General features: G+C 37.4%; 1 protein-coding gene and 1 long non-coding RNA gene across 4 annotated transcripts in view; one reads left to right on the forward strand and one right to left on the reverse strand.

Annotated features, from left to right (window-relative positions):
• Nucleotides 1-15: 15 nt before the first annotated feature.
• PON2 (paraoxonase 2) overlaps nt 16-23,943 on the forward strand; it is a 27,537-nt gene continuing 3,609 nt past the window's right edge. For all 3 annotated transcript variants that reach the window (XM_008579276.1, XM_008579277.1, XM_008579278.1), the window contains exons 1-6: nt 16-125; nt 8,023-8,093; nt 15,241-15,296; nt 19,577-19,742; nt 20,284-20,410; nt 22,018-22,218. In XM_008579276.1, coding sequence (XP_008577498.1) covers nt 52-125; nt 8,023-8,093; nt 15,241-15,296; nt 19,577-19,742; nt 20,284-20,410; nt 22,018-22,218 — 695 coding nt within the window. In that variant the 5' untranslated portion in view covers nt 16-51. The remainder of the gene's footprint in view (nt 126-8,022; nt 8,094-15,240; nt 15,297-19,576; nt 19,743-20,283; nt 20,411-22,017; nt 22,219-23,943) is intronic.
• LOC103595800 overlaps nt 11,411-23,943 on the reverse strand; it is a 24,666-nt gene continuing 12,133 nt past the window's right edge. Inside the window, exon 2 of the long non-coding RNA XR_550987.1 lies at nt 11,411-12,531. This is a non-coding gene — a long non-coding RNA (uncharacterized LOC103595800). The remainder of the gene's footprint in view (nt 12,532-23,943) is intronic.

Raw genomic sequence — 23,943 nt, forward strand, 5'->3', positions numbered from 1 at the left:
TCGTGCTGCCCGGCCAGGCCCCAGCGAGGCGGCGCGCCCGGCTCCCGCGCCATGGGGCGGCTGCTGGCTCTGAGCTTGCTGGGGGTCGCGCTGGCGCTCCTGGGCGAGAGGTTCCTGGCGCTCAGGTAGGTGGGGCTCCCGCGCGCCCCTCCTCGCGGGTCCCCAGGCGGGAGGTGGCCGCGGGCTGCGGGGTGGGGGCGGCGCGGGCCCTCACCGCGGCCGGGTGAAGACCTTGTCATCGCTGGCGGTTCCCCGGCTGCTTGAACCCTCGCCTCCCCCACCCTCAGCTTCTAGTAAGCCCCAGCCATGTTTGGACCGAATCGCGACTCCTTCGGGAAAGTTTGCAAGCCTCTGCTGCTTACCAAGTTGTCCGCCTAGGTTGACAAGCGAGTGCTTTGCAGTTGCTCCGGGGCAAACCTAGGTACTTTTAACTTGAAAACAAAACTATTACTCACGCACTGAAACTTTAATTATAAAGATTCATTTCAGGTCATTGGTGCTGCTGCTCTCTGTTGGCCAGACCAGCCCCCGTCTTTAATAAAGTTGTTTTCCATCTCTCTCCTGCAAAGTTTGAGAAACTCTTCGGCTCTCTGATCTTCGCGCTGCAGATCAAAGACCCTTGAGATATTCAGCTACTGTCCTTACATCACTTCTTTATTTATCTGCTCACCAGGGAACCCTGGGGCCAGAATGCCAAACTGTACAAGCAGACTCCATCTCACGTTTTAGTTAAAATGAAAAATCGCCTGTGGGTGGACATCACAGTTTTTAAATGACTAACTCAAATTTTGTAAGCCTCATGTAAAACAGTTTCAGAAATACTGAGCCCCTACTATGTGTGATGTGTTCTCCTAGCCTATGTAGAGTAAGACCCCTATGGAGTTTACCTTGCTACAGGGGAGGAGAGAAGTAAATACATGAATCGGGATGTCCAGGTCAGATACAAAGGAATTCCTATTGGCTTCAAGAGGAAAGATTACACCTGTGAAGGCGGATTTCCCAGAGAAAGGAAGAGATATTTGACTTTGGCCTTGCAGGATGGGTGCAACACACGTGAGGGTGAAGGAGCCATCCCAGATGGAAAGTGCAGTGTGAGCAAAGGGGCTAAGGCGGGAGGTTTGGAGACTAGCAAATGGTCCCATTTGAGGGGAGCATAAAGTCAAGTAATGAGAATAGGGTGGGTGAAGGACAGGTTTTGAGTCTGTTAAATATAAATTGAAAAATTACACCCTACTTGGATAGGCAAAAGGGAAGTATTGATGTATTTTTGTTTTGCTTTGTTTTTCAGCCAGAACCTGATATAACCAGTTAGTTGTGCTTTATAGAGAAGAACCTGGAAGGATGGATTGGACTAGAACAGGATTTTCTGTATATTCAGATTTCCTGGCGGGCTGATGTCTGGGCACCCCCAGAGATTCTGATTCATTTGGTCTGGATGCAACCCAGGCACTGGTATTTTTATTTTTAGAAACTCTCCTGATAGTTCTAATGTGCAATCAGGGTTGTGAACTATTAGAAAAGAGAGTAGACACAGGAAAATTAGTTAAGGTATTGCAGTAGTCTGGCAGGGATAACAGCGTCCTAAATTCTGGAACCCCAAGGATGAGGAGTCAAAAGTGATACCAGAGTTTGTGAGACAGCTTCGTTGTCCCATAGCTGTAGCTTCTCATCTGCCCATAAAACAATGAAAGGAGAAATAGTGTGGGGGAAGGGCAGGGGCGGTAGAGTTGGGGAAGGAACACTTATTGGTAGGAAATGGACATGTTGACCTTAATTTTCGTATTACGTAAATGCCCATCCTGCTTTGCAGTATGTTCATGAGTTGAACAATCTTGTGTGAACTGTCCAGCTCTTGGTCTCAAAGGCAAGACCACCAAAATTCACAAGCTCATCAAGTTGTCACTAATAGTCAAAACACCAGTGCTTCCACAAGTTGAAGTTTTCTCAATTAACAGAAAATCTTTCCCCTTCTTAACTAATCTTAAGGTTTTCAATTTAAGTCCCATTGAATGATAAATTTATAGTTGCAAACCTAAGAAAAAGTAATTAAGAATTATTGACATCGTAGGCACCCAATAGGTAATTTACAATTTGATACAACTTTTCTTTACAAAGATTTGACTGTAGTAAACTTCACTGGGCAGTGACTTTATACAGTGGAAACATTGTTGGATAGTTGAAGCCCCAAATGGGCTCATGTGAGAATGTTGGGGTATGTGGTAGGTCGCCAGATTTAGCAAAAAAAATAGATTTAGCAAATAAAAATATAGGATGCCCAGTTAATTTGAATTTCAGATAAACAAGGAATCATTTTTTAGTATAGGCACGTAATACGTATACTATACTTTTAGTATAAGCATGGAATTTGGGACATAATTATACTAAAATATCATTTATTGCTTATCTAAAATTCAAATTTAGCATGGAATTTGGGACATAATTATACTAAAATATCATTTATTGCTTATCTAAAATTCAAATTTAACTGGGCACCCTGTATTTTATCTTGCAACTATATGATTGAGGAATAATGAGTGCTTTCTGTTTACAGAGTTTGGTGGAGTACTCACACGCATAGCATTTCTCTTTTCAGACTCTAAGAGTCTTACAAAAAGCAGCATATTTCCACCTCCCCATAAGAAAAGACTCTTCGGTAGATGGTGAAAGGAGAGAGGCTTTCTGTTTGTTTTTTGCTCTAATCTGGTGCCTACTATTTAATTATTCAACTTTTAGAGATGGTACTTCAGCAATCAAGTTATTTCTCTCCCCCAGATGCCCGCTTAAATTTCAACTTGAATTTCAGATAAACGATGGATAATTTTTAGTATAAGTATGTCCCAGATGGATAAATGAAATCAAAGTTATCTTTTCCCTTCTGAACTATGACTGGCTAAGGTTCCCAGGGGAGGATGGCATTCCACAACCCCCTTTTCCACCCTTCCCTAGTTGAGCAATAAAAAAGAAAATCAAAATGCACAAATAGTCCGGGGCCAGTTGCTCCCTGTTGCAAGATACACAGCCTTGGATGAATCATGAGACGTGAGTGCATCAGAGACCTAAAAGTATGCAGGAACCCCCAAAACAAGTGTATGAACCTTCCGCTTGATGCCTGACACCTTTTATGATAGTGTCAACAAGAAGCTTCGCAGTCTGTCTGGAACACTTCTGAAGGGGTAGCCTTTTTTTTTTTTTTTTTTTTTTAACTACCATCCTCCTTAGTATTTATTGTGTGACTACTGTGTGCTGGTCACTGTCAGAAGTATAAAAAGTTCTTTATATGAAACCAAAATTTATGTTTACTGATGTTTGGAAAGAAAGCCCTTTTACCTTGAGCCTTCATTCAGTCTTCATATATGTAAATCCTGAGGTTTGGAAAAGTCAACTAGTTAGTTCAACTAATAAGTAGTTAGTGCTGCACCCATATTCTAAGCCAGATCTTCTGGTTCCGAGTACGGTTTGTCCCAGCTCCCCCACAGTCTCCTAGCTTCTCTGCCATTCGAGCAAATTTTCCCTGCCTAAGCACAAATTCATAGTTACTTTAGTGCAAACATTGCAGGGCCCCAAAAAGTGAGTTCCAAAGGGTTTTACAAGTCTGCACATACAAGATAAAGCCCCTCTTTGTATATGTCTGTACACAGAAGATAAAGCCACGTCAGTTGTTTGTAAACTCAAAGGCAGTAAGATACGGCACAAAGTAATGCCTGACAGTAACACTGTGTTCTCACTCTGCTCAGCGGTGCACCCTTACTGATAACCCACTTAAGACAAGATAGTAACTAACAGCCTCCTGTCTCATTCCGCTCTGGATGGGGAATGCTTCCTGTATGAGAGAAATAGAGATTGATTTCATGTTAATGACTGTTGGTTAAAAGTTTGTGCTTAATGGCCAAATAGCCTGAATTTTATTCATAGCTCCACTATTTACCTGAAAATTTGGACTAGATTTTTCGCCTTCCTGTGCTTCAATAGCTTAATCTGTAGAATCTGCTCCATAGTGGGATTGTGAGAAATAAATGAGGTTATGCATGTAAAGTGCTTAAAACAGTGCCAGGCACATAGTAAGCTCATTATGAGTTACCTATGATGACAATGATGTTCAAGCAAGGTTTCTTAAACACTTTGTGCCATAGATCCCTTTGGCAATCTGGTGAAGCCTTGATTCTTCTCAGTATCATGTGTTTAAATGCATAAAATAAAATCCATAGGATTACAAAGAAAATCAATCATGCTTAAATACTTCTACCAAACTATTTTTTAAATCTAATTTATGATATAATGACCTGTGCTTATTAAAGCCTTAAATAGAGCTAGAGGTAGGTAAATGTCTAACAGATATTTTGAAGTAGTTATGAGTGTAAACGGTATTTTGAGATATCTACAACAACTGAAATGTGCTGTAGCAATATCTGTAATTTCTATTAGTGAGAGAGTCACGGGTACTGCTGATAGTGCTGTGGTTTGTTGCCCACACTCATCATCAAAAGAAATAGCCAATTTCAATTAGAGGTTTAAATAAAGATGTATTTTTCCCCCATCCAAGTTCATGGATCCCTGAATTCTACCCATGGATTCCTTGAAGGTCACTGGACCCCAGATTAAGAACCCTGATGTACATGTTTCCTATGGTAGTTATTTGGGGAATGATTGCTAGCACATGGAAGGAAGCCAATGTCTACTGTTTCCTGCATTATACCTACCATAGGCTTGTAACTAAAAGAAAAGTAACTGAATTGTAATGAAAATGAAGAGAAGAGACAGAAAAACAGCAGGAATCTAGAACAGAGAAGGCAAATAACTTTCATCTTGTCTGTCAGTTTTAATAGACTGGCAGTGCTTGTGGGAACAACGTGTCTGAGATTGGCTCTGGGTTAAAGGGAAAGAGTGCTGTGATTGCTTAGTGATGTCTGCATGACAGCAGAGTGACAACTCCCATGCCTTTTCTGACTTACTGCATTCCTAAGCATGCCTTGGACATACAGTGTCAGGGTGCAAAAAGGCAATAGTAAAAGTAAAAATTCTACTCCTCTCATATCATCACTTATTTGTGTATATACCATTTGTTTTATAGATTTTGCATGTATATTTTTAGGCTTATTGATCTGCCAATCTGAAGAGGTTTGTATAGCTTTCTCTTATATATTCCTCAAACTTCTTAAATCTAATACCAGTTAGGAATGCCTTCAGCTGTAAGTAACATACATTGAATTAATGGTAGCTTATACAAATGGGGATTTTTTCTCTCACATGACAAAAACTCTATAGGTTGGGCCAATCTAGAGTTTGTTCACTGAATTAGTGATCACAGCAAGGAACTGGGTTCTTCCCACATTTTCATTCTTTGATCCTTCACTATGGACTTTACAACCTCATTCTTATCGAAGATGCAGAATGGCTGCTGTAGTCTCAAGCACCGTGTCTGTCTTCAGATCATGAAGAAGGGAAAAGGAGTGATGTCAGCTAGCTCTCTTCTTGTGTCTGCTCTTTCTATCAGGAACAAAAGTATGTTTCCCAAAAACCTGTGTCATATGATTACACCTGTATACAAAGGAGGCTGGGTAAACAAATATTTGGCTTGGTCGCCTCTGCAATGGAAAGAGCAAGGGAGTAAGGGGGTGGAAATGGCTTTAGTTTTGTCAGCTAGTAGGATCTGCCACCCTAGAATATAGAAGTCCACTAACAAGCAGAGGACTGATAGCTCTGCCAGGGAAAAATTCTGGCAGTTTTCTCCTGAAGGAATGTGGAAGTTTTGTTGGGCCACAAAGGGTTGAAGAAAAATCTTCTTCTTTTTTGGTCATAAAGGAAAACCAAGAAAAATTATTTGATTAACTAGAAGTCATCCATCGCTTTTATGTAACTCCAGTTTTAATAGCAGGCAGTCTGCATATCTGAAGATGATAAAGTACAACTAAATTAGTTGATAAAGATTGTCCTATTTAGCAAAGTGCAATCATCAATATTTGTGCAAACCTAAGTTGGCTCTGAAACAAATACCCCATATTAAACTGTTCAAACACATCTGAATGTTACTTTGAATAGCTTTTATTTAACCCATGTAGTTTATCTTTGAAAAAGGTAGATTTTAATCATCATTATCCCTATTTTTGTATAGTCAAATAGGCATAATAGTAAGTTGTATAAAACTTATACCCAACCCAATGCATGATACAGATGCTTGGTGTAGAAACTACAGCTGTGACCTATTGATTTGCATCTACATCTGTTTCTGGAGTCATACAACAGTAGGGTCTTGGAAGTCTTCTATGTTCATCCTTATTTTATCCACAAAGATGACTGAGGCCATGGCAATCTTAGATCTCTTCACTCCTTTTAGAGAAAAGTACAGAGTGAACTAGAGCCAGGGCTGCCTCTGGGTGGCACCTGGTACCAGCACTTCCTCACTGAGTCGAACCTTGGGAACATTGCTTTGCCTCTAGCAGTCTGTTTCCTTATCTCTAAAATAGGGACAATGTTGCCTAATTCATAGAGTTGTTTGAAGAATTAAGTGAATTCATTGAGGAAAATCACTTACAACAGTGGCAGACTTAGAACAGTGGTATATTATAGCTATTTTTATTATTGATTTCCTTTGATCATCCATGATAATCATCCTCATCACTATTACTGCTGCCACTGCATTAGGTTATATCTACAATTTTTTCTCTTTTAAATTACTCCTTGGACACATTGGAGGAGATTTATCATATTTTCTAGTGTTTTATTATTTTAATTTAACTTATTTAACACACTATATTTTTATTACATTTATATATTTGCTATTGATTTATTTATATTTTTGCTTTATTGTTATCTTCTTTCAAGGAATTTAATGCTATCTGAGTTATATTATTCCAAATACATATAGATTTACACTTTCAGTAGATACCTTACGTGGGATATGAATTCTATCTGAGTTATATTTTTCCAAATACATATAGATTTACACTCTCAGTAGATACCTTACGTGGGATATGAATTGCCAAGATGTATAGTTGGTACAACCTATTAGTAGTTCTGTGTTATCTAGGCCTAGGCTTTCTTCCATTTTGCTGAGAAACCAGCAGTCTCACCCATACCCCATGTCCAGAAACCAGAAGTTGTCAGGGATCTGAATAGATGGGGGACAAGTGGCAAATTACTATTGTTGTCTCTTAGATGTGTGGTATGTGGGAACCACTTTGAAAAATGTAAAGTTCTCTGCAAGAACTATAGTTATTTATGGCTCTAGAGAACAGAGAGAGAAGGTGGGAAAATGAGAGAAGGGAAAGCCTATATGGTACGTGGCCCTCAAAATGATAGATCCCATATGTGTTGGTCCAAACTGCTCTGTGGCCCTCTACTCTAGGGTGCAAAGGAAGGCAGGAGATGCCCTATTAGAGTTCAATGTTATCTCATTATTTCTTCCTCTTAGTTTTCTTGGAACAATAATAGCAAGTAGTTTTGCTAAAGTAGTTGCAAAAGTAGTTGATACTCCCCAACCTTCCCACTCTAATAAGTATTGTCATGGGGCTGGGACCTTCTTCTCTGATTTCTTAACAACTATTTGCGGGTGTCTTCAGTGAGCCAGGCTTCGAGCAAGGCTATTTTCTCTTGGCCTCCTTTCAGGCATTGTATGAGGCTTACAGCCATTTCTCATTATTTGGCCTTTCAGAAGGAAGACAGGGCTTCTGCTTCTACATCTGGATCTCTCTTCTCACAACACCAAAGCTGTGAGAAGTATGACCTGATGCTGTTTTTATATTTTATAAGAACTTGCATTGCAAGTTTTATTTGTTGAGTTATTGGCTTTCTTTTATGACCCATGTCCATATGTAGAACTTTGTGATATACACTTTTGTTTTAACTTCATTTTTGGTGCTGTTTTATGTTCCTATAGTTGTTTTTCTATCTTCTCATTCATCTGCTTTAGATTTATGCTGTGTTTTTATGTATTGCTCCAAGCCTCTTTAAACTTTTTCTGAAACAAAGCAGGGAATACATAAACCAACAGTGCGGTTTTTTGTTTTTGTTTTTGTTTTGAAACAGGAATCGACTTAAAGCCTCCAGAGAAGTAGAATCTATAGACCTTCCAAACTGCCACCTGATTAAAGGAATTGGTACGTATGAGAAAACGCTTGTTGGACACATTACATTGTTTGGACCACCAATATTAAAACACTCATTAAGAGTATTTTGGCATGCAACAACTGTTTCTCAGTGAATAAATCACATTAGGTCAACAGAAGCCTCTTTGGTCAATCTCTTTTGGTCTCATGTACACTGTATTTCTTCTTTCTTACCTTCGCTATAATTTATTACTTGTGTGATCCTATGTTTATTATTTGATTTCTTGCTTGTTTAGTGACTTCTCTGAACTATTTTTGTAAAATCTAAATTCTTTGTTGTGTATGGTCACTGAAGTCTGTGTTCTGTTAGCCTAGTGGCCAGCTAGTGAAGGGAAGTCAGAAGGAAGGTAGTTCTACATAGGCAGTAACAGTATTTACCTTGCTTACCAGTCTCACCAGCATCTGGTCTTATGCCTAATGCATAATTGATGCTTCACAGTATGCACAGAAAAAACTTATTGTTATTTTTATCTTCAAAGCCAAGACTATCTTCAAAGCCAAGACTGCAGGGGAGAGAACAATTAGTGGGGTTTCTCTGTCCCCTTGACTCCATGCAGGATGCACCCAGTGCCAGAGTCCTTGAGGAAGGGCTCCGAAGAACAGGCCCTGGTTCTGCTGTAGAGAGTGAAGGATCTGTCCAGATTCTCCCCTAGCTCCAAGGGCCTCTCCACTTTGTTTACTTTTTTCCAGGGCAGAGTCCATATCCTACTGTTTTTTACCTGTTGCCATCTGACAAAGACTTGAGATCATAATAGACTGCTAGTAACTGTTGTTCAGTTATCAATGAACAATTAAAACATTGGCTTTTCTTAGAGCTAGTTCATGATATGATTAGAAACAAAAAGAATTAAAAGTCAAAACACCTAGTTTCTAGTTACAGTTTGTCCACAATCTTACAATGTGACCTTAGGCAAAGATGACCTTTGTATTTTTCACCTGTAATGATAAGTTTATGATTAGAATAAAGGTTTTTAGAAGTGACTCTCCTGGGGTTTCTCCTCTTTCTTGCAGTTGCCCAAACACTTAGCAAGAGGATGCAAACTCAGAATCAAATACCAGACTGACTAGATATGTGCTTGATAATGCAGACAGTTCTAGAAATAAGGTTGTTCTGGAATGCCAAGAAACTCAGCAACTTCATCCTACCTTCTGGCTGCAATCAAGAAGAGCCCCCCAGGACTGGTCCCTAAGCAAAAGCCAGATGGCATCTGTAATTGGTACGTATGAGAAAACGCTTGTTGGACACATTACATTGTTTGGCCACCAATATTAAAACACTCATTAAGAGTATTTTGGCATGCAATAACTGTTTCTCAGTGAGTAAATCACATTAGATCAACAGAAGCCTCTTTGGTCAATCTCTTTTAGTCTCATGTACACTGTACTTCTTCTTTCTTACCTTCGCTATAATTTATTACTTGTGTGATCCTATGTTTATTATTTGATTTCTTGCTTGTTTAGTGACTTCTCCGAACTATTTTTGTAAAATCTAAATTCTTTGTTGTGTATGGTCACTGAAGTCTGTGTTCTGTTAGCCTAGTGGCCAGCTAGTGAAGGGAGGTCAGAAGGAAGGTAGTTCTACATAGGCAGTAACAGTATTCACCTTGCTTACCAGTCTCACCAGCATCTGGTCTTATGCCTAATGCATAATTGATGCTTCACAGTATGCACAGAAAAAAACTTATTGTTATTTTATCTTCAAAGCCAAGACTGCAGGGGAGAGAACAATTAGTGGGATTTCTCTGTCCCCTTGACTCCATGCAGGATGCACCCAGTGCCAGCGTCCTTGAGGAAGGGCTCCGAAGAACAGGCCCTGGTTCTGCTGTAGAGAGTGAAGGATCTGTCCAGATTCTCCCCTAGCTCCAAGGGCCTCTCCACTTTGTTTACTTTTTTCCAGGGCAGAGTCCACATCCTACTGTCTTTTACCTGTTGCCATCTGACAAAGACTTGAGATCATAATAGACTGCTAGTAACTGTTGTTATCAATGAACAATTAAAACATTGGCTTTTCTTAGAGCTAGTTCATGATATGATTAGAAACAAAAAGAATTAAAAGTCAAAACACCTAGTTTCTAGTTACAGTTTTTCCACAATCTTACAATGTGACATTAGGCAAAGATGACCTTTGTATTTTTCACCTGTAATGATAAGTTTATGATTAGAATAAAGGTTTTTAGACTTTAAAAAAATCTTGGACCAATTATTTACAATCTTACACTGAGAGCCATAGTATGGAAATAACTAGTCTACCACTGTATTCCTTCTAGTCCTTATATTACAACATCCTTCTGTAGAGCTGGGAGATACAGTTTTTATGTTTTGTTTGGGGGGGGTTGTTTGCTTTTTAAGAAATTAAAATCCAGGTTACACAGAAGTGCCCTACTCATTTCCTAATAGGTAAAGTTATTAAACAAGTTTTGCGTGTCCTTCCATACTTTTTCTGTCCATTTATGAATACTCTCTCACAATTTGTGTGTGTGTGTATGTGTCTGTCTGTCTGTCCAATTATACATAACATTTCAGAACTAGCTTTTTGCATCTAATATTGTGCTTTGGAAGCTTATGTCAGTACACAGTTATGTTTTTTTTTTAAAACAACTGTATAGTATTTTTCTCTTTCTGTTTTGCTTTTGCCCTGTGGTTAGCACATACCATATGAACAGTTGTTGAGTGCTATGTTAGTGGATGCATAATGATTAATAATAATTTGTGGTTATATGTTTTTGTCTGTGAATCCCACCTTCTGTGAATTCAGGTCTCAGAGTAGATACAAGGGCACAACCAGACACATTACAGGACAGACTGCCAAGTGTATTCCTGTTACAACTTACTGGGATGGAGCGTTCCTTAGAGAAAAACAAGCCCAGCAACATTGTATTCTGAACAGGCGTCTGTCTGTGTTTGTGACCTTTATGTTGTGATGTGTGTGAGCTGCTGTCTGGAATTGGAAAGAATGAGGAAATATGTCACCTACGGCCCCTCTTGTGAAGTGTATAATGCCTCTGAGGGACTTCAAAAAGCGACAGTGCAGAGAGGATGAGTGATTAGAAACACATTTGGGATACATTTTTAGTTCTAATTAGAATTGTGGGGCTTTTTTCTTTCTTTTTTGCTTTTGCCCTGTGGTTAGCACATACCATATGAACAGTTGTTGAGTGCTATGTTAGTGGATGCATAATGATTAATAATAATTTGTGGTTATATGTTTTTAATAACAGTTGCTTATTCAGTGGTCTTTGATTATAAGGAGTAACAGTGTGCTGGACACATAGCATACATGCAACTTTTTATGATAAGCAGCAAAGGTATAGAGGACCTTTTTTTTTATTTTCTATTTTAGAAACAGTACTAACCATGCACTTGAGGTCAGATAATCCTGCCAAGTGGTGAGACCCCTTCCCCCTTGCCCTCTGTCCCCTTCCACACACACACATCACAATGCTACAATCACCATCACTAGAAATGAACTCTTTGGTGCTCTTGGGTGCTTTATACATATCATGTTGTCTCACATCTTTCTGTTTTAATAAGTAAGAATCATTGAGTACATATTATTCAGCAGTCATTGTCTACATATCATATCATACAGTGTGCCTTGTGTGGGGCAGAATGTTAGTTCAATATTTATTACATTTTTTTGTCCTTCCCAGTTCATCTTACAGACAGAAACTAAGCTTTTACACACCAAAGATTTGGCATAATATCAACATCTACATAATACAAATTATAATGACAAGATCTAGTCAACTTTATTTCAGGCTTAAATGCTTAATTAAAAATCTTATTTTCTAAATGTCTGACATTCAGGGTTCTGGACTAAAACAAAATTTTGAATGGACTTGAGTTAACTAACAGTTTTATGGACTTGGCTGTTAAGACCTTTACAATAACTGCTGCTTGGGAGATTGGTTGAGGAGGGGAAGGCATTCAAGTCTGTAGCTCTTGTCACCACATACTTTATAATCTACCTGTGGTGGGGGGGGACAAAACAAAATTCACTATGGTATATGGACTTTTTTTTTCTTTTTTCTTTTTATAACAGATAAAGACTTGAGTCTCAGAGAGGTTAAGTAACTTTTGCAAATTCTCCTTCCAGTATAGTATCTTTCCCTGGGGTGATTATCATATATACCTAGCTAGTGGAACAAAAAGAGTAGAAAAGAATAGGCTACCTCACATACTGGATACTCTGATGGGTATGGTAAGGGCTGATTTGCTGTTATAAAGTTGTAGTAGCATAGAGAAGAGAAAAGCTTATTTTTATTTTTCTCTTATGTAATAGTCCTAAGGCTAGCAAATGGTCTAAGGTGATTAGATGACTGTGCTCCATCTGGTCATTCAGGGATGAAGGCTGATGAAACCACACAGCTGTCTTCAACATATTGCGCCCATCTTGATCCAAGACTAGAACTCCAGTTGTTTCCATTTTCTAGTACAAAGGGGTTAGAAAGAAAATTTACATGGATATCATTTTTATTTTATTTTACCCAGTAGTTGCATACATCTTGTATTCTCACATCCCACTGACCAAAACTTAGGTCTATGGCCACATCTATCATCAAGAAAGGGTGAGTAATGTCATCTGTAGCTCTGTTGCCACATGCTTATTGCTAAAAAAGAAGGGGAGTATGGATACTGGAAGAATTGGCAATCTCTGAGACAGACAGGTAATTGCCAAAGTAATAAGAAGGGATCAAAATTAGACATGCTAAGCTAGAGATGATAGAGAAAGGGTTTTAAAAGAGGTTTTAAAGAAAAGTGACATTGATGAAGATCTTCCTGAGAGGCAAGAAGCAAAAATTTGGGGAAAGAAGCCAAGATACGGAATTGACCACAGTTGAATTACAAAATGAAGTATGTCTTTAGAGAGGAACCAGGAGATAACTCTGATAGAGAAAATTTATTAAATGCTAAGTTGAATAGTTTATAGATACTTCTAGGTCAGCCCAAAGGATTTGAGTTCCAGCTTCCTAGTTTACAACCCTGAGCAATTTGCTTATCCTTTCACAAGCTCCATATTTTCAACTCTAAAATAAGGGATATTGCCTCCTAGCATTATGAAAGTGTATGAAATAGTGTACAAAGTACTTACAAAGAGCCTGGTACTTGGTAAGCCCCTGAAGTGCATTAGTAACTGTTATTACTACTATTGTTATTATTGAATTAGAGGCGAAAACATTTCTCGAGCATTGACTGCTCTTACAGTGATCACACCAAAGAGGTGATATGAGATGATAAAAGCCTACCCCCCCCCCCCCCCCCCCCCTCAAGATAAGGGTGTATATCTGGAAAATATTCCAAAGAAAACTACAGAAAAGACTCATTTCTATCATCGCTATTAAGCAATCAGATTAAACAGAAAGAAGTTACAATATGGCTGAAATGAAAATATCTTTTTAAAACATTGTTCTTTTCTTGATTATTAAAACAACAACTATTATCTGTAGAAAAATTTAAACAAAGAAAAGTATAAAGAAGAAAATTAAAATCACTCATAATTCTACTACCCAAAGAATGGGCTGGCTGATTGGCTCAGTTGGTAGAGTGTGGTGCTGACAACACCAAGGTCAAGAGTTTGGATACCGGTACTAGCTAGCCACCAAAAAAAAAAAAGAAAGAAAACCAAAGAAACATTGTTAATTTTTATATGTCCTTTTTTTGCTATGTATGTAAGCTCGTACTCATTGAAATTAAACTTTGTGAAATAATATTTAAGGAAAAACAAATTTTAATTAATTGAGCTGCTACTAAATGGGTCCAGAAAGCAAAAACTTGGGCAGGAATTCTGTGTGTGCATGCATGTGTGTTTGTATGTGTGTGTGCATGTGTATGTGGTGTAGAATTCTGGTGATCTCTGCTCATTTTCAGTTGAGAACCATCATGGGACTAGAGTCGAGTGGTTCTTAACCTTTTTGGGGGAATCACAGACGCTTTTTTGAATCTGCTGAAAAGTCAAGGACTCTTTTCACGAAGTTCTCATCTGTACATATACAAGGCATTTTGCATTTCAGGGAATTTGAGAAGATTCATAGATCCCTTGAAGTGCATTTGTGTCTCTTTAGGGATCCACAGACCCCAAGTTGAGAACAACCTTCTTTCTGAGGAACATCTTTACAAAGTAAAATTCTTGGCATTTTTATTTTGTTTTGTTTTTCTGCAGTATGATAGAACAAGTAACACTGGAGGCAACCACCTACATGTAAACTCATGAATCAAAACCCAAATGGCTGGATAGATAGATACTGTTTGGGTTTGACAACCTAGAAATAATCTTGGAGAAATCCTTTGGAGAGGTCTTTAAGGGGAAGATTGGATTTTGTGGACTCAAAGAATGTGTCATGATTTGGCTTAATCTAAGCCATTTTTATTTCTCTTTTCTTGTGTTTGGGTCCATTATCTGTCTGTGGAATTTATACAGTGAGACCACTGGGAAGGTCTATGTCTAATTATTTTCTGTGCTGTGTGGAATGTACTACAGACAATCAATAAACAATCAATAGTAATTGCAGCCTGCCTCAGAAATGGGAGTTGGAAGCTTCAACTGGCTTAGGAGCATGGTATTTTTCATTAATTTTCTTTTGCTAGTTTTTTCTATAATTTAAAGCCTAAATTTAAAGATTAAATGGAAAGCTCTCTTTGCTTAAGAGAACAAGGAGGCACTGTTTTTTAAAGAGGGCCTGTGTAATCCCAGGTGTTTTATCTCTGCTAATGACAGAAATGTCTGTATGCTTCGCATTGAATAAGGAGAGAAGAGGACAAGGATATTTGCATGGTTAAATGACTATGAGCCCTTCCTTCTGAAAGTAATATTCCCCTGATGTCAATTACTTTTATACAGACATCTGGATGTTTATCATAAGAGTGTACAGATGTCAACTTTTTTTGTATTATAGCTGGAAATGTGGTGATAACTTGACTTTGATTTGAGTAAACATAAAATATCTAACATTTAAAGTCTGAAGTTCAATTCAGGAGGGGGTTTAGACTGACGTTTTTAAAAGAGAGTGGTTCCTTGGGAAAAAAATCGGAACCATATCTAAAGGTACAGACACTATAAAACAAACAAAATCCCAGCTTTACTCTGTCTAATAAATAAAAGAATTTGAACATGACATTTATCTATTCCTTGAACTTGCAGAAGCTGGCTCTGAAGATATTGACATACTTCCCAACGGCCTGGCTTTCTTTAGTGTGGTGAGTATCTTCTTCCTTCCCCAAATTCAGTAGAGGAGGTGCAAGTGTGTTTGATTAGACCTGCAGAGCAGTAACTTGCTTTTAAAATTCCTCACTTTCTAAAATATGTTCTGAAAAAAAGATAGGTCAAGTAGGATCTTGGAAAAGTTCCTCAGGCTTTTCTAAGACCGTCTTTGCCAGTTGATTTACTGCTCTTTATTTCCCCACTGCATTGCACTAAACTATTCCGAAGCAATCTATGTTTTAAAAGAGCATTATTAAAAAGGATATTTGAGGCATTATTGTGGATATTTGATACTACCATTATACTATTTTAAATACAGCACCTACTCTTCTTTCCATTACATATTCAGTTTTGAGCATATTTAGTTTTACTTATTCATATTCATTAGTATTTATTTCAAACAATATACTTTCCTAAACCAAGGCCAATGCTTTTTCTTTCATTCTCTTTCCCCCTGAATAGCCTTCATAGGTGGAAAGTCAGACTGAGGTTATTTATACCTTTCACTTTTGCCTTAATTCTTATAAGTTGAAAAATAATATCCTTTTTGAGAATACAATAGAAAGACTTGAAAACTGATTGGCCTATGGGTGCTGGGCTGAACCAATATCCATTCTAATTGGAAATCCAGAAAAGCAGGCAGATGAGGAAGTTCTGACCACCTTCCTCCCTGGCTTGGGCAGAGATAAGATTTCTTGGTGTCTTCATGGGCCCAGTTTTTCTTGAGGAAGAAGTATCCAGCTCTAAAGGCTGACTGTAATTATTCTGTTCCCTCTCAACATCCAGGAGGGATGTGAAAAACTTGGAGATACTTTTAGAATAGATTCCCAACACTAATAAAATAGTTGTCAGGCTTATGAGAAAGGTGAGAAAACTCAGCTTGGAAGAAAATGAGGGTTAGAACACTCTTTGGGTTCCTGATGGTTTTTATATGAACGATTGTGAGCAGCTGGTTATAACCACTGTGGGAAAAAAGAAATACTGTGGGCTTCAGCAGAAACACCAAGATTTGTATTTAATTTAAAAAATACAATTTTAAAAGAAAAGTTTTATTTAATTGCCTACACAGAATGACTAAAGTGATATTTATAGTAGGACTCTGGGTTTGTTTAGAAGCACATGCGTGTGCATGTGTCTACAGGCTTAGGAAAAAAACCTGGGATTACTAGTCAAAATTATTCATAACTAGAGATGCAAAAATCCTGAATAAAGTAGAAGACAGTTGCATTGATTTTTTTGTTGTTGTTGTTGTTTATTGCAAAGATATGTTCTTGGAGATTTGTGTAATCCAGAACTCACCTATTTCAAGATTCTCTCCACGGCCCTCCCAACCCCAGAACAAACAAAATAGGGGGGGGGTGAAATCTCCAAGCACATAAATCTATAGCCATTTTAGCTGAAGGGCATATTGCAGTCACAATGATTTTTTTTCTTTGGTTATATGACTTTTTTTTTTTTTGCAGATGTAGATGCATTCTCACTTTACTACTGTTTTTCATTTACTTGGCATTGTCTCTAACATTTCCCAGAGTGTACTTCCTTCTAAATGAATAGCTTGCACATCGTGGGGGTTGTTTGTTGTTGTTCTTAATATTTCAGCTCTTCTCACCCATCCTATTCTACAGTTATGAGGCTAAGGGTCACCTCAAAACTAACATCACACTTGATGAGGGATTGGATGGCACAGAATAAAGTATAAAAAAGACAATGAACAGGAGAATATTATACAACAATGTGAATGTACTTAACATTACTGAACGGTACATTTCACAATGGCGAATTTTATGTTATGTCTATTTTACCACAATTAAAAATAAAATAAAGTTTTAAAAAGAGAGAAAAAAGATTTAAATAATAGGGAGTGTTAAAATAACCATGAATAGTTACCACCATGTGGTACAGCTTCCTGTGCATGTAAACCGTGCAATTGTTTATGGGGCACTGATAAAGAATGGAGATTATTAACAACTGAAGTAGCACTGCTGTGTAGCAATAGCATAATTCCAGTTTGCTCTACTTCCTGGGCCTGCCAGCCCTGCAGTTATGCAGTTGTAGATAGATTTTTTATAACCGGAAAGATTCCCTATTATATCCAATTTGGAGTACAAGGTTAGTCTTTATTTTCTTATTGTACCCCTAAATATACATAAAATGTGACTGCATTGTATTAGTAAACTGAGTAAGGTAGTGCATTCAAATGAAATTTATTATCACCAAGAAGGCTTTACCTTAAGAATGTAAGGATGAATCAGCATTTTGTAGATAATTTATTAATTAATTGATTAAAAGAGAAAAAACCTAAATCATCTCAGTGAGTGCTGAAAAAGCATTAAATAAAATTATACTCATTCCTGATTAAAAGCTCCAAGCAAACTAGAAATAGGAGGAAAATTCTCAGAAACCTATAAAAAACATCATTCTTAATGGTGAAACATTGGCTGTGTAATGTTCAGAACAGGAAGAAATTACCCAATACCACCACAACCATCAGTAAGCTAGGGTTCTCAATAACCCAATAAAACAAGAAAATAAATGTGAGAAAGAAAAAAAGGACAAAACTACCATTATTTTCAGATAATGTGATTACCTGTTTTTTAAACAATCTAAGAGATCCAACTGATGACTATTAGAACTAAAAGGAAAGTTCAGTGGAACAGCTGAACTCAAGACGAACATATAAAACTCAATGGCTTTCTCATGTACTAGGAAAAACCAAATAGAAAATGTGAAAATAATAATGTTCCATTCAGAACAGCACTTTAATCTCATATATATGAGATTATTATATATATAACATACATAAAGCTATAGTAATTTAAAAAGTGGTATATTGGCACAGAAATAAGCACTAGGCATCAAAAAAAAAAAAAAAAATAGAGTCTCCAAACAGACCAATATGTAAATGGAGATCTAGTACATGATGAAGGTGACATTTTAAATCAGTGGGGAAAGGATGGACTGCATGCCTGGCACTGTTCCAAGCACTGGAATCTAGCAGTGAACAAAGGAGACGAAGTCCCCGCTGTGTTCCCGTGGGCTTGTGAATATATTTCAGATGGTGACAGTGCTTTAACAACGAATAAAGTAAGGTGGGCAACGGAGAGTGACGGCTGTGATGAGGGAGGTGTCATGCTGCCATGTTAGAGTGTGATCTCCTCCTAGCTTTTCTATGTCTGTCCTTAGCCCCCTGAATATATAACATAGATTAGAGGTATAAATAAGTATAGATGTCAAGTGACAATAAGGACAATGGAGAAAAGTAAACCAGGGTAAGGAGGACAGTATGTGCCGGGTCAGGTGGGTCTTTTGTTCGGGCATGTTCTCACTGAGAAGGTTACATTTGGCACAGATAGAAAGAAATTGAGGGAAGGAGCCCTTGCTCTCTGGGGGAAAGCATTCTGGGCAGGGGGAGTGTGCTTGGTTTGTGAAGAACATGAGGGAAGCCAGGATGGCCAAAGTAATGTGAGTGAGGAAGAGTTGGAGCAGATGAGGGCAGGCAGAGGGGGTGTCTGGTGTGGGGAAGAGGAGATGGGCCGGTTGTACAGGACCTCAGGCCATCATAAGAAATTCTGCTTTTTATCAGAGGGCGATGGGAAGCCATAAGCGAGTTTTGATCAGAGGTGTGACATAATCTGACATAATCCAGGTGCTCAGGTGAGAATAGACTGTGAAGAGTCAGGTCAGAGGCAGAAAGGCCAATTGGGAGGCAATTGCCATCATCAAGGGGAGGACTTGGACCAGGGCAGCCATGGAGGAAGCTCACATCCTTATGAAGGGATGTATTTTCAAGGCAAAGTCAACAGGATTTTCTGATGGATTGGATGGAGGGTGTGAGACAAGGAGAGGAGCCCTGTCTGGCTCCAGCGACCAGGACTTTCTGGCACTGAGGGAGCAGAGCGCAGGAGAGGGCTGCAGGCTTGCACAAGCAGTATGTGAACTTCCACTCATCCCCTCCCCTCACCTCTGCCTGGAGTTTCCCAGTCCACCAACCTTCTGGTTACCCTCTGCAGAGAGTACATCCCTGATCTCCTGTCTCCACTCAATAAAATCAGTTATTGTTCAGCTTTCAGCTTTCCGGCTCCCAATTATTATTTTTTCTATTGTCTTCTCTCTGTTTTCTTTGTTTTACTGGCCTTATGCCACCGCCTTTGACCAAAGTCTCTATCATTCATATATAGTTCCCACTTTAGTCCATAGAAATACTTGTCTTTTTTTTTTTTCCTCCCCTTCCCCCTACAAAGTCTTCGTATTTAACTTTTTTCACTGTTTTGGAAAGGGTCTGAAATTTCCAGGACTCCACAGCTTTGCACCAAATAAGCCTGGAGGAATACTAATGATGGATCTAAAAGAAGAAAAACCGAGGGCTCTGGAGTTAAGAATCAGCCGAGGGTTTGATTTGGCTTCATTTAATCCACATGGCATCAGCACTTTCATAGACAACGGTAGGAGTCGATGAGCTGCTGATGTTAGAAAACTTATTATGGTTTACAAATGACTGTGGGAAACTGGATTTGGATCATATTTATAGGAAGAGAAGAACAATTAACTTATGAATTATATCCATATTTTCTATACAAACAAGTTGTTCATTTGCTTCTTCAGCTAGCACTAGGTTATGCTGCATTTTGAAATTTCCAGCAAGTAACACCTGAAAGAATGTTTAGATTTCATAACTTTTTCATATATCTATGATCATTGTATTGAAAAAGAACCATATTTCTGAATTAAATTATAAACAGTTAAGCATGAATTCTGTATATGGAGTGGGATGTCGGAAACACTCATTCTTAAAGGTCAAGGGACCAATGATCAGAAATAACAGCAGACAGACAGAAATGGGAAGGACGTGAAGAAGAATGATGTTAGGTTGTCTAACAACTTAACATTCAACCTTTCCTTGCCAGTGGTATTTAAATGTCAGTGTCTGCCCAGAGGTCCTACGGTTATACCTTGTAAACTAACTCTGTTCTTTCAATTCTTTAGATGACACAGTTTATCTCTTTGTTGTAAACCACCCGGAATTTAAGAATACAGTGGAAATTTTTAAATTTGAAGAAGAAGAGAATTTTCTCTTGCATCTGAAAACAATCAGACATGAGCTTCTTCCAAGGTACTTCCTCCTTTTGTTCTTTCTCCAATTTGTCTCTAGCATTTTCAAATATTCCCCATGCTGGGTGGTCCTTTCACCTTTTTATAAGTGCCTTTTTATAAGCACTTTTATAAGTGCTAATATGTGTACAACTATTAGCTAATATATGAGTTAATATATATAATAGATGACATATATATAATATAAGAGCACATATATATTTCTATAATACACATATTTATGTGTGTGTGTGTAGTTTCCTTGTATATCAGGGAGAGCATAGCCTATAAAAGTTGATGTCATTCATTATAATAATCATTGTTCTATGTGGACTCTTTTGAGAAATGATGAAATGCCTGAATACAAGGAGATACTCTTCAGGTCCATCTTGAGAGTAGAAGACAAACCCTACCTTTTATTCCTACTATAACCCTCCATCTTAGATGACTCATCACCCACATAATAATAATCATACCTGTCCTGCCAGGGAATAGTAGCCTGTTTTATATGGGGTTTGTATGCTTTGTATGGGACTTTGTACAAAGTGCTTTCACAGGGTTAATGGTGGTTGTAGATAAATGACTGTAAAGAATTGAAAGCATTCTAGTTGGAAATGGGTCACTACTACTTCAAAAACATAAAGCTGATGGATAATGTGGCTAACATAGAATCATGTATGCCCTCCCAGCACAGCTAGCATTAACCTACTGCTTCTTTCAGCTTAAACTTGATGAATATTTTTAATTTCTATTTCCCTATCTAGGGCATAAGCATCTAACTTCCAATCATTCATCCAGAAATGCACTTCATAATAAATAGGAGCATAAATACCATTCAGGCAGTCTCTGCATTATGGAGCTCTTTCAGAAAAAGGAGATCCACCTTCCCTGTAGCTCTGTATTTTTCATTTAACAATGGATAAAGCAGCTCTTTCAGAAATTTTTGCATAGGGTAATTGGAATTTAAATTTAATAACACCCTTGCCTAACTGGTTTTAAAAATGTAATTGTTTTTAGCATAAAAATCCCTCACCTGAAGCATTGCACTATGGCAATTTCATCATCCATCTTTCTGCAAGTGTTTATTGAGTGCCTGTTCATTCTTGGCATGTCGGCTTTGTGAGGCAGGTAGAAATTGAACAGTCAGCCTTAGTTTGACTAATAACTAAGCGAGGGAACTCAGGAAAACATAGCAACTGAGTAAATGGAAGCTAGGTAAATGTTACTGACGGCCTTACCAGCTCGCCAGCCAGTCAGGCTCTGTCCAGCTCTATACTATGGACAGCTGTGTCCTTACATATAAATTGTTAAACCCTACGTTTCTTGCTGTCAAAAATCATACCTTGATGGTACCAAGTTCACTTTTCTTTCATAATAATCCTGCTATAATGGCTAAATGACCTGTCTTCAAATTACCTGGTTCCATACAAAATTGTTCTCTAGCAGATGATATTGTATATAGTATATTGCATATGACGATAACCATGTGATTTTAGCTCATCTCTTTCTGGAAAACCTCTTACCAAAAATTTAAAGCACATGTTGTGTAAACTTTATGGATACTTAATCTTTAATATAGAGACCAACAAGGCTTTTTCTTTTCTCTCTCATGTTATTTTTCTCTTTCAGTGTAAATGATATCATAGCTGTCGGACCGGCACATTTCTATGCCACCAATGACCATTACTTCTCTGATCCTTTCTTAAAGTATTTGGAAACATACTTGAGCTTACACTGGGCAAATGTTGTTTACTACAGTCCAAATGAAGTTAAAGTGGTAGCAGAAGGATTTGATTCAGCAAATGGGATCAATATTTCACCTGATAAAAAGTACGACCCCTTACAGAATATCTTTGTTTCTCAGTTGTGGAACTGGCTAAATTCTTTAATTGTTTTTTTTTTTTAATGCGAAAATAGGTTTCTTGACATTTTTGGTATTTTATATACATATATATAGTTTATGTATTTAGTTATTTATAGAGAGAGTTTAAATGAATATTTTTAATTTCTACTTATCTAGGTCGTAAGTATGTAACTACAAATATGTGTGTATATGCACACACACAACATATATATAATCATGTGTGTATATGTATACTATAGATGTATTTACATACTATATATTATAAATATATTATAATTATAATTATATAATTATATGTAAATACATATACTACTGTATATATACTGTAGATGTATTTACATATAATATATAATTATATGTATTAGATGTATTTACATATAATGCATATAAATATATATTACAGTTGATCCTTGAACAACACAGGTGGTTAAGGGTGCCGAACTCCTGTTCAGTCAAAAATCTAAGTATAACTTTTGACTCCCTCAAAACTTTACTAATAGCCTACTGCTGACCAGAAGCCCTTCTGATAACATAAACAGTCAATTAATACATATTTCATATATGTATTCTGTACCATCTTCTTATAGTAAAGTAAACTAGGGAAATAAAAATGTTAAGAAAATCATAGTAAAGAGAACTTTGGGGAAAATTGTCCCAAATCCCCTCAAAAATTTCCAATATATTTATTGAAAAAATCCACATACTAGTGGACACATGCAGTTCAAACCCATGTTGTTCAAGGGTCAACTGCATATGTATTTACATATAATATATAAATTTTGATATATATGATTTCAGATTTAATTTTGTAAATGTAAATTTTAATAAAATGGGATCTTATGTATGTATATTAAAGTATCAGGTAGGTGTTTCCTTTTAAATAAATGTCATTGCTTTTATTGTCTATATATTATTCCATTATAAGAATGATCCTAAACTAATTTAACCAATTCTGTATTGATGGATATGTAGGATGTTTATTTTTTTGTGTGTATAAAAACCATTTTATACTTCTAATTTACCACTGAACCTTATCCAAATATTTTTTTAAGGAAGAACTCCCTAAGAGAACAGTATAGCATCATGGTCAAACTTGCAGATTTGGGACTCATACAGACCTGGGTTCAAATCCCAGCTAAGGCATTTGCTAAATGGTATTAGGAGCCCCTTCTCTTTTCACATTTGTACAAGTGTTTCTGTAGAACAAACCCATAGAAATAGAACTACTTGCTCAAGCAACATGAACCCTTTAAATGTTAACTTTAATAGATACTGCCAAATTGTCCTCTAGAATTATCTCACTATTTTTATACAAGTATGCACAACCACAACCTATAAGAAAGGATATTCAATTCTTAGCTTTCTCTTCTACTGCTTTAGCACAGTGAACAATTTAAATTACTAAAAAAATAACATGAAATAAATTTGGCATTCTTTGACAACTAAATGTCCTTATTTTTGTGATGCAGTTTCTCCTTCTTTCTTGATGATTACAGAAAAGGAATGTAGAATGATTTAATTTACATTGTCTCTAACTGACCTGATCCAACCTCTCCAGCTGAATCAGTTTTTCCCCCAACTCTTATATTTCCATTATAAGTATAAAATTTCCCAGTCACCCAAGCTTAAAGAAAATAATAATGAAAAAGGAGATTCAGCTTTAACTCTTTCTTTTTCTCCATTCCTACCCA

This window comes from Galeopterus variegatus, unplaced genomic scaffold, assembly GCF_000696425.1.
Source record: "Galeopterus variegatus unplaced genomic scaffold, G_variegatus-3.0.2 Scaffold1850, whole genome shotgun sequence".
NCBI lineage: Eukaryota > Metazoa > Chordata > Mammalia > Dermoptera > Cynocephalidae > Galeopterus > Galeopterus variegatus.